At 36.3% G+C, this 11,884-nt stretch overlaps 1 protein-coding gene across 1 annotated transcript in view; it reads left to right on the forward strand.

Annotated features, from left to right (window-relative positions):
- Nucleotides 1-11,229, forward strand: part of LOC112621211 (zinc finger protein 679) — a 14,599-nt gene extending 3,370 nt beyond the window's left edge. Inside the window, exons 2-4 of the mRNA XM_025380558.1 lie at nucleotides 4,537-4,663; nucleotides 5,148-5,243; nucleotides 10,256-11,229. Coding sequence (XP_025236343.1) covers nucleotides 4,537-4,663; nucleotides 5,148-5,243; nucleotides 10,256-11,229 — 1,197 coding nt within the window. The remainder of the gene's footprint in view (nucleotides 1-4,536; nucleotides 4,664-5,147; nucleotides 5,244-10,255) is intronic.
- The last annotated feature ends 655 nt before the right edge of the window (nucleotides 11,230-11,884 follow it).

The raw sequence follows: 11,884 nt of genomic DNA on the forward strand, positions 1-11,884 counted from the left end.
TTTTTTTTTTTTGAGATGGAGGCTTGCTCTGTCACCCAGGCTGGAGTGCAGTGGTGTGATCTTGGCTTGCTGCCACCTCCACCTCCCAGGTTCGAGAGACTCTCCTGCCTCCCTCCTGAGTAGCTGAAATTATAAGTGCGTGCCACCACGCCCGGCTAATTTTTGTATTTTTAATAGAGACAGGGTTTCACCATGTTGGCCAGGTTGGTCTCGAACTCCTGGCCTCAGGTGATCTGCCTGCCTCAGCCTCCCAAAGGGTTGGGATTATGGGTGTGAGCCACTGCGCCCGGCCAAATTTTTTTTCTTTTACCTTTTATTTTGGGTTCAAGAGTATATGTGCAAGTTATATAGGTAAAATCATATCATGAAGTTTTTGTGTACAGATTCTTTTATCACTCAGGACCTAAGCATAGTACCCAACAGATTTTTTTTTTCCTGATTTTCTTCATCCTCTGACCCTTCACCCTGTACTGGGCCTCAGTGTCTGTTCTCTTATTTGTGTCCACGTTTTCTCATTATTTTGCTCCCACTTATAAGTGACAACATACAGTATTTGATTCTCTATTCCTGCACTAGTTTTCTAAAAATAACGGTCTCCTGCTCCATTCATGTTGCTGCAACTGACATCATGATGTTCTTTCTTATAGCTGCATCATGTTTCATGGTGTGTACATACCACGTTTTCTTTATCCAGTCTACCACTGAAGACATACAGGTTTATGTCTTGTTTTTTGTAAATAGTGCTGTAATAAACATATGCATGCATGTGTCTTTATGGTAGAATAACTTACATTCATTGGTAATATTCCCAGTTGTGGCATTGCTGGGTCAAATGGTAATTCTGTTTTCAGGTTACTGAAAAATTGCCAAACTGTTTTTCTCAATGGTTAAACAAATTTATACGCTCACCAGCAGGATATAAGCATTCCATTCTTCCATAACCTCACAAGCATCTGTTGTTTTTGGACTTTTTAGTCTGATTGTGTTTATATGAATTATTTCTTTTTTCTTCATTAATCTAGTGTTTTATCTATCATTAATTTTTTCATAGAATCAACTTCTGGTTTCATTGAACTTTTTTTTTGAGACAGAGTTTCACTCTTTTGCCCCTGGAATGCAGTGGCGTAATCTCGGCTCACTGCAAACTCCGCCTTCTGGTTTCAAGCAATTCTCCTGCCTCAGCCTCCTGAGTAGGTGGGATTGCAGGTGCCCACCATCACGCCCAGCTAATATTTGTATTTCTAGTAGACACGGGATTTCACCATGTTGGCCAGGCTGGTCTCAAACTCCTGACATCATGATCTGCCCGTCTCGACCTCCCAAAGTTCTGGGATTATAGGTGTGTGCCACTGTGCCTGGCCCATTAAACTTTGTATGGTTATTTATGTCTCACCTTCTACATTGCAGCTATCATTTTGGCTATTTCTTGTCTTTTGCTAGCTTTGAAGTTAGTTTGCTCTTACTTTTGGAATTCTTTTAATTATGATGTTAGATTTGTAAATTGAGATCTTTCTAACTCTTTGATGTGGATGTGTAGTGTTATACATTTTGTTCTTAACACTGCCTTAGCTGTGACCCAGAGCTTCTGGTATGTTGTATTTCAGCTCTAATTACTTCCAAAACTTTTTTTATTTCTGCCTTAATTTCATTATTTACAAAATAGCCATTTGGAAGTTGATTATTCAATTCTTATGTAATTGTATCATTTCGGATGTTTTTTATATTGATTTATTGTTCTATACATTTTCTTTTAAAAATTAATGATGCAGACACATAAGAAATAAAACTGCTGTGCTCTTAATCTAAATGCTAAAAATTATTCAACACTTAGTAGCAACTCCCAGAGTGCTATGAAAATTAAATCACATTATGTGTTATTCCCCGTAGTGTTCTGTGACATGCTCCTGAGCACATAGTACCTGCTTAATAAACGTTTTATTAGTACATGTGTACACATTTCCCAAGTGCAGACTTACTCAGACATTGCTGCCTTCTGTTTTCTCTGTAAACTGAAAAAAGCCAACAAAAAATATAATATTTCAGGGTGGAGATTGGTTGTCTTTATTTGTATCACAAGTATGTGTATTGTGACAGACGTGGCGGGTGTAAGGGACTCTTTGCTGTGCCTGCTTTCTCTCGCTAATGCTAATAATGTGTCTGGGAAAGCACAATCAGCATTTACAGGGGACTTGTTGAAAAAGCCCATTCCTGGACCCTTTTGGATCCTGAAGAATCACTTTGCATAAAGCAGGGCCGAGATTACCAAGTGATTTATAAACTTGAGGAGTTCAAGATACATTCAGGAGAGTTTAGTTCAACCTTCGCATCTGAGGAAGGCTGCACTGCCTGCCCTGTTTCCGTTTGGTAGGAAGAGGTCAGTGCAGTTCATGCTGCCATTATGTAAAGAAATTTGCTGATGTCCGATACGGGAGGGCAGGGAAAAAGAAACTTATACTTTAATAGTTATGGAGAAGCTCGTTGTTCTGTCATTGCTCTTAAATCTTTTCAGTTATACGCAACAAAAATGGGTGAGTGTTTTCAGCAAGTCTCAGTCTTTCTGCCCGTGGGTGTGTGTGGTGGTAGCAGGTGAATAGATTGTGCTTTAAAGGCGTATTCTCAAGATGCAGATTTGATATGTCGAGAGCATCTTATCTGAAAATACATTTCAGAGAAAGAGGAGGAAAAGGAAAGAATCACTTTTTCTCAGGTGAGCATGTCTCAGATCAAGAGCAGTGTCTGGGCCACGCGTGGTGGCTTACACCTGTAATCCCAACACTTAGGGAGGCTGAGATGGGTGGATCACAAGGTCAGGAGTTTGAGAACAGCCTGACCAACATGGTGAAAATCCGTCTCTATTAAAAATACAAAAATTAGCCGGGCATGGTAGTGCACACCTGTAATCTCAGCTACTCAGGAGGCTAAGGCAGGAGAATTGCTTGAACCCAGGAGGTGGAGGTTGCAGTGAGCCAAGATCGCACCACTGCACTCCAGCCTGGTCGACAGAGCAAGACTCTGTCTAAAAAAAAAAAAAAAAAAAGCAGTGTCCACTCTGCCTTTTGGAATGCCATGTGTTCAGAACTTGCAGATGTTTACTTCTCTGCTTGTGTTGTTTATACCTAATGAGTTTGTTTCAATTATTTTTTGCTATTTTTATGATAGTCTAGGGGTTCTGAAAAAAATTTTTTTTTCTGTATAGCATAGCCTTCTCTTTTTGTTGTTTTGTTTTGTTTGTTTGAGTTTTCACTCTTGTGCCCCAGGCTGGAGTGCAATGGCACAATCTCAGCCCACTGCAACCTCCTCCGCCTTGCGGGTTCAAGTGATTCTCCTGCCTCAGCCTCTCTATTAGCTGGGATTACAGGTGCTCACCACCACGCCCAGCTAATTTTTGTATTTTTAGTAGAGACAGGGTTTCACCATGTTGGCCAGGCTGGTCTCAAACTCCTGACCTCAGGCAATCCGCCCACCTCAGCCCCACAAAGTGCTGGGATTACAGGCACCAGCCACCGTGCCCGGCCATACCAAGCCTTCTAGGTATTTTCTTCATCTTGGATTCTTGTATGCCATGTAGAATTCTCACCACAAATTTATGAACTGCAATATTTAAAATGTTACCATCGTAGCTGTTGAACATGAGAAGGTGTAAATACTCAATATTTCTATTGGGGAAACACAGTTGTCTTTGGATATTAATGAAAAGTGAAACATGTCTTGTTGAAGTTTCATCTGTGTGCTCTATTAGTTCCATGCAGAACAGGATTTAGAAAATGCTCACATAAACAGGATGGCATTTATTATCCAGAAAGTTCTGAAAAAACTATTAGGAGATACTTGCTTTCTAGGCTGCTAAAGAAAGGCTACTTAATGTTACTATTAAAAATTATAGAACAGGGAAGTTGTCTGTATCTTCAACTTTGCATAAAACTGGTGTTTCTTTATAATTAAAATGGGCCAGGTGCAGTGGCTCATGCTAGTAATCCCAGCACTTTCGGAGGCCAAGGTGGGTGGATCACCTGAGGTTAGGAGTTCAAGACAAGCCTGGCCAACGTGGAGAAACCCCATCTCTACTAAAAATACAAAAATTAGCCATGCATGGTGGCACACACCTGTAATCCCAGCTACTTGAGAGGCTGAGGCAGGAGAATCACTTGAACCCAGGAAGCATAGTTTTCAGTGAGCCAAGATCACGCCACTGCACTCCAGCCTGGGCAACAGAGCGAGACTTGGTCTCCAAAAAGAAAAAAAGAAAAAAGAAAAGGAAAAAGTAGACATGTCCATATTGATGCTCTTAATTTAATAATTTATCGTCCAGAAAATTATCATACCTACAGTGGTATTGTGGATTGTCTGCTATCCTCTTTTCTCAGAGTTAGAGAATACTTCAGTGTTAAAAATTATCATTGAATAATTTTAGTCACTCTTATAAGTGAGAAACACTTCTTTTTACTCTTGAGTCAAATAAAAATCTCTGCCTGTGGCCATGTGGTGAGTGTTTGTGTGTTCATGAGTGTTTTTTGTTGTTTTTTGTTTTTTTTTCAGGGACTGTTGACATTCAGAGACATAGCTATAGAATTCTCTCTGGAGGAATGGCAATGCCTGGATAGTGCTCAGCGGAATTTATATAGAGATGTGATGTTAGAGAACTACAGAAACCTGGTCTTCCTGGGTGAGGATAACTTCGATACACAATTCCTAATATATTGCCTTTCTCTCTTTTCTAAGATGATTTTGGTAATTTCTGCTTTGCATGAATGAATTTTAGCTCTCCGATTTTAAGAAAATCTTGGGGATTCATTGGTGTAGAACAAATTCTTCAAGACGTTTTATTTTGACCTGAACTTTTCCCTTTCCTGAGCTTATGTATCTCTCGCTCTAGGTTAGTGGCAATTCCAAAAATGTCGTGGCGTAAAATAGCGTTGCCCATGCCTTAGAATTCAGTTGCCACCACCAATTTTTGATTCAGCAATACTGAGTAGAGAAATTAAGGACCTACACATTTAAAATACTTTCTAAATAGTTAAAAAGTTCTATTATGACCAATATTAATTTTCTAGAATTTTCTAGTATATCCTCTTTACTAAGCATAATACTAATTTGGTAATTAAAGAATTCAGCAAGATTTATCTTACTTTTTTTTCTTAATAAATCAGGTATTGCTGTCTCTAAGCCAGACTTGATCACCTGTCTGGAGCAAAATAAAGAGCCTCGGAATATAAAGAGAAATGAGATGGTATCCAAACACCCAGGTAAGTGAGAGTGAATGAAGCAGATGACACAGATGAGAGATACACAAATCAAGGAGGAAGCCAGTCCTTAAAATGTGGTTTGGGGAGATGTGATTCTATGGAAAGAGATTCTGAGAAGCCCGAGTCATTTTTTACTTTTGCTCTCAGATAGTGATACCTTCTGCCCCATGCTTTTAAATTCTCTACGGATTCTACTTTCACTTCAGAAATCTTTCTTCAAGTTCAGCCAAAGTTTTCTTTGTGGCTTATCAGGGACTGCATAAACTGCTTTTCCATTGCTTTTGGAGTACACTAATATCTGCATATTTTTGAGAAACTCTGTTAAACCATTAAAAATTTTTTTGTGTCATGTCTAAAATGTGTGAGAATAGTAGTTTCTGTTTCATTTGTGGTTGTCTATTTTTCTGCACATGCCATTCCGTTTTCATTACTATAGACTTGAAATATAGTTTAAAGTTTTTTATAATTTTTTTATTTTTTAATTTTTATCCATGTATTTATTTATTTATTTAGAGGTTGGGTTATGAGACTTACTGTGGGGGGATATGCAAGCAGGATACCTCTTATGTCTTCATTTTACTATGTTGCATATTTTAGATATAGATTCATGAATAGAATTGCTGTGTTGTATAATTTCATTTAGAATTATTCGAAGAACATTCATGATACTTTTTATGATAGTTGCATCTTTTTTCTCATCAACAACTTGAATAGGTTTCAATTTCTTTACATCATCTACATAGTTGGTGTTTTTGAAAAAATTTATAGTGGCCATTCTAATTGATATAAGGTAATTTTGTTTTGTATTGTGATTTTGTTTTGCATTTTTCTATAAATTATTAATTTTGTGCAACCTTTCAAATAGTTATTCCCATTTGTGTAACTTTTTAAATTAAAATTTAGTTTAATCATTTGTCCATTTCTTTCTTTCTTTCTTTCTTTTTTTTTTTTTTTGAGACTGAATTTTACTCTTGTTGCCCAGGCTGCAGTGCAGTGGTACAATTTTGGCTCAGGGCAACCTCTGCCTCCCGGGTTCAAACGATTCTCCTGCCTCAGCCTCCTGAGTAACTGGGATTATAGGAATGTGCCACCATGCCCGGCTAATTTTGTATTTTTAGTAGAGATGGGGTTTTGCCATGTTGGTCAGGTTGGTCTCAAACTCCTAGCCTCAGGTGATCTGCCCACCTCGGCCTCCCAAAGTTCTGGGATTACAAGAATGAGCCACCACGCCCAGCTTGCTTGACCATTTCTAAATCAAGTAATTCAGTTATCGTTGTCTACTTCTAGGTGTTGTTTATAAATTCTCAATATTAAGTTTTATCACATGTGATTTTCAAATATTGTCACCCATTTCGTGGGTGGCACTGTCACTCTATTAAATGTGTTATTTGATTACAGAAATTTTGAAGTTTAGTCCAGTTAAATTTTTGTGTTCTTCTCTTTGTTGCTCATGCATTTGATGGCATGTCTAAGAAAATGGTGCCAAGACCAATGTCATGTCTTTCCACTATATTTTTTTCTAAGAATTTCATTAGTTTTTTTTCAGTCTAAGTATTTTGTTTAAAATATTTTTTGTATATGATGCAATTAAAGCATCCAAGTTTATTTCGTCAATATAGATATCCAGTTTTCAACATTATCTGTTGAAGGGATGATATTTTCTCCATTGTCTGCTGATGGCAACTTTGTGGCAGATTATTTGGTCATGCACAGAAGAGTTCATTGCTGGTCTCCCTATTTTGTTCTGTCATGTCTTTATCTGTCTTTGTGTGGATACCACAGTTATTGTTATTGTTGCTTTTTATTATGTTTTAAAATTAAGAAGTATAATGCCTCTGTTTTTCATGTTTCTCTAGATATAGTTCAAAATAAATTTTAAAAATTTTAAACTATTTCAGGAATAAATATACTTTTGGAATTTTGATACAGATTATATTAAATTTGTTAACCACTGTGAGTTATATTGACAACTAAGTTGTCACTTAACTATTTTGACCCTCAAGCAAAAATATTAAATTAAGTTAAATTATTTGACCTGTGCAAGAATACATTCAAGAGTGTGTTTATTTCCATATATTTTTTATTTGCCTATTTTACCTTTTTTCTTTTTGGCTTTATTCAGTTTTGGCTAGAAAAAAATAGGCTGTATGATTTTGCTGTTCTTAATTTTTTTTTTACACAGGGTTTCTCACTCTGTTGCCCAGACTCTAATGCAGTAGCACTATCTTGGCTCACTGCAGCCTAAACCTCTTGGACTCAAGTAATCCTTCCACCTTGGCCTCCTGAGTGACTGACACTACAGACCTACCCCACCATGCCCAGCTAATTTTTAATTATTTGTAGAGACAGGGTCTCGCCATGTTCCCAAGGCTGGTATCAAGCTTCTTGCCCCAAGTGATCCTTCCACCTTGGCCTCCCGAAGTACTGAGATTGCACCTGTGAGCCACTGCACCTGGCTCATCTTTTGAAATTTACTAAGACCTATGTATTCTAACAGAATATACCGGGTGCAAATAAGAATATTGTGTACCCACTTGCTTTTGACTGGGGAGTTCTGTACGTGTCTGTTTAGCCTAGTTGATTTTATAATATGGTGTAGATGTTTGTGCCCTCCAAATCTCATGTTGAAGTGTAATCTCCAGTGTTGGATGTGGGGCCTAATGAGAGGTGTTTGCATCATGGAGACAAATCCCTCATGAATGACTTGGCACAATCCCCTTGGTAATCATAGAGGGCTCCCTCTATTAATTCACATGAGAGCTGGTTGCTTAAAGGAACCTGGCTCCTCCACCTCACACTCGCATCATCTTTCACCATGTGACATGTTTGCCTTCCACTATAATTGTAAGCTTCCTCATATCCTCACCAGAAGCAGATGCTGGCATATACATCTTGTACAGTCTACTCAACTGTGAACCAAAGAAGTCTTTTTCTTTATAAATTACTCAGTCTCAGTTTATTTTCTATAGTAATGCAAAATGAATTCATACACAATATAAGGTTCTTCAGGTTTTCTGTTTTTTTAATCGATTTTTTATTTCAATTTTTTATTTATTATTGAAAGTGAGGTCTTAATGTTTATAATTTTATGTTGCTATTTTGTTTCTTGCTTCATTTCTATCAATATTTGCTTTATATATTTTGAAGCCCTGATCTTATATATGCATGTACATATAGATAGACATAATAGTTATAGATTCCTAGTAAATGGACTCATTTTACCATTATATAATATCAATCTTTGTTTCATGTTAGTAATTCATTCATTTTCTTTTGTGTGTCTATAAAGATTTTTTCTTTGTGCTACATTGGAGATTTTATAACACCTCTAAATGTTACCACAGTATTTTTTAAACTGGTAAAAAAAAATGACTTCAGTTGCATAGAAAAATTTGTCCTCATTTTATCTACCCTATACATCTTATTGATGTTGATAATTATATCTTTTTATGTTTTATGTTTATTTTTATACTTGTATCTTTCAAATTTTAAAGAATAACTAAAAATGTTTTCTGCATGATCACGATAATGCCGCAGAATTTTATTTTTTGTATATGCATATGTTTTTCAGAAAGTTATATATTTTCATACAATTATGTATTTTTTTCATCATGTTATTTTAAGTGGAAGACCTCTTTTCAGCATTTTATTTAGGGCACATGCAGTGCTTATATGCTTTTCCAGCATGTGTTTATTCTGGAAGATCTTTATTTTTTCTTTATTTTGTAGTACATTTTTGCTGTGTTTATTATTCTCACCATGAAGATTTTTTTTTCAGTACTTTAACCATTGTACACAGTTCTTTATTGACCTGCAAGATTTCTATTGTCAAATGTTTCAGAGAACTATGCTTATAAATAATACCTCATTTTTATCTTACAGCTCCCAAGATTGTCTTCTGGTTAGCGACTTTTGAAACTTTGCTTAAAGATGTGTTATGGATCTTTTTGTGTATGTCCTAGTTTGTTTGTTTAGCTTCTTCATTTCTTACATTATTTTTTCTTTTAAATTTTTTCAGTTATTCTTTTTTAATTCCACGATTGTTTTGTTTTTATTATTCCAAGCTTATTGTTGATATTCTTATTTTTCTGATTTTATTTAGGCGTCTGGTTTTCCATTTTTCTCACTGAGCATAATATATTTTAAATTTTATTTTAAATTTAAAATATATTTTAAAAATTAATATATGCCTCTTTATTTTTATAGTTGCTTTTTCAAAAAAATTTTTTTTTTATTAGACCATGTTGTCCTCATGTTTTGTATACATTGTAATCTTTGGTTGAGATTTAAACATTAACATAAAACTACCTTTCATGATCTTTATAATGCAGCTCTTTCCTGGCATAGCCTGAAACCAATTATCTTGGCTAGAGATTCACAGAATCTCTCAAACATGTTCTCAGGATGTGTCTTGTCTGCAATTTTGCATTTATTTTTCAGTTAAAAGACTTCTCCATGTTTCCTCTTACCAGTAGGTAGCTACTTTCTACACCTGTTTTCTGCCCATGGACTGCAGTCTTTCTGCTGTTGTAACATTCACTTTTGATCCCAAAAGACTTAAAGGTGTCATTTCAAAAGTATACCACCATTTCATTCAGCACTTTCTATCATGGAAGACAGAAAGGCCCCTGCAAGCCATAAGTAAAGATATAGGTCCCAGTATTTTTCTGGTCTTTTATAATAAAAAAACAGTTTCTCCTAAAGACACCATATTCTTCTACTAGGGATGAGGAAGGGCTGTGTTGGGTGAATGTCGCAGACTTCTCTTCTCTTTATATATGGCTCTTGGCATTGTGCCCACCTGATGCACACACTTACTTTATTTATAAATTTCCAGCAAAGGTATTTTGATCACTGTGGTTTTGTTACATTTATAAACCTATGAAGGAATTGTGGCCTGTGGTAATTTGATATGCCATTTTGCTAATGTACCTTGTATAATTTTATGATTTGTAAAGTATATGTATCTGAGTCTAGTAAGTGAAGTAACTTGTGATTTTTATGTCTTTCAGTTACATGTTCTCATTTCACCCAAGACCTTCAGCCAGAGCTGGGCATAAAAGATTCACTCCAAAAAGTAATACCGAGAATATATGGAAAATGTGAACATGAGAATTTACAAGTAAAAAAATGTAAAACCATGGGTGAGTGTGAGGTGCAAGAAGGAGGTTATAATGAAGTTAACCAATGTTTGTCAACTACCCAAAACAAAATATTTCAGACTCATAAATGTGTCAAAGTCTTCAGTAAATTTTCAAATTCCAATAGACATAAGACAAGACATAGTGGAAAGAAACATTTGAAATGTAAAAAATATGTCAAATCATTTTGTATGGTTTCACACCTAAATCAACATCAGATAATTCATACTATGGAGAAGTCCTACAAATGTGAAGAATGTGGCAAACCCTTTACCTGCTCATCAACCGTTACTAAACATAAAAGAATTCATACTGGAGAGAAACCCTACAGATGTGAGGAATGTGGCAAAGCTTTTACCTGGTCCTCAACCCTTACTAAACATAAGAGAATTCATACTGGAGAGAAACCCTACACATGTGAAGAATGTGGCAAAGCCTTTAGCCGCTCCTCAACACTTACGAACCACAAGAGAATTCATACTGGAGAGAAACCTTACACATGTGAAGAATGTGGCAAAGCCTTTAGCTTATCCTCATCGCTCACTTACCACAAGAGAATTCATACTGGAGAGAAACCCTACACGTGTGAAGAATGTGGCAAAGCCTTTAACTGCCTCTCAACCCTTAAGAAACATAAGATAATTCATACCGGAGAGAAACTCTACAAATGTAAAGAATGTGGGAAAGCCTTTGCCTTCTCCTCAACTCTTAATGCTCATAAGAGGATTCATACTGGAGAGAAACCCTACAAATGTGAAGAATGTGACAAAGCTTTTAAGTGGTCCTCAAGTCTTGCTAATCATAAGAGTATGCATACTGGAGAGAAACCCTACAAATGTGAGTAACGTGATAAAGTCCAGCCCTCAGGCCTTATAATACATAAAATAACTTAAAAAAATCACTACAAGTGTGGAGAATGTGGCCAAGCCTTTAACCAGTTCCAAGCCTTTATTGTACATAAGATAATTCATATTGAACAAAAGTCTTATAAATGTAAAAAAGTAATAAAGCCTTTAACCAGCCCTCAAACCTTAAGGAACCCAAGAGAATTTATTTAAACAAAATTTTTTTGAGATGAAGTCTCACTTTGTCACCCATGCTGGAGTGCAGTGACATGATCTCAGCTCACTGCAACCTCTGCCTCTTGGGTTCAAGCAATTCTCCTGCCTCAGCCTCCTGAGTTGCTGGGATTACAGGCGCATGCAACCACACTGGCTGATTTTGTATTTTTAGGGATTTTACCGTGTTGGCCAGATTGGTCTTGAACTCCTGACTTCAGGTGATCTACCTGCCTCTCAGCTTCCCAAAGCCTAAGAGAGTATATTAGACTCTACAAAGGTAAAAAATGTGGCAAAACCTTTAAGCACATCTCAGGCCTTACACAGTATCAGATTATTCATTCTAGAGAGAAACCCTACAAAAACAAAGAATGTGGTTAAAAGCTTTAGCTTTTAACTAATCTTGAACCCTTATTATACATTAAGAGAATTAATATTGAAG

Source organism: Theropithecus gelada, chromosome 3, assembly GCF_003255815.1.
Source record: "Theropithecus gelada isolate Dixy chromosome 3, Tgel_1.0, whole genome shotgun sequence".
Lineage (NCBI taxonomy): Eukaryota > Metazoa > Chordata > Mammalia > Primates > Cercopithecidae > Theropithecus > Theropithecus gelada.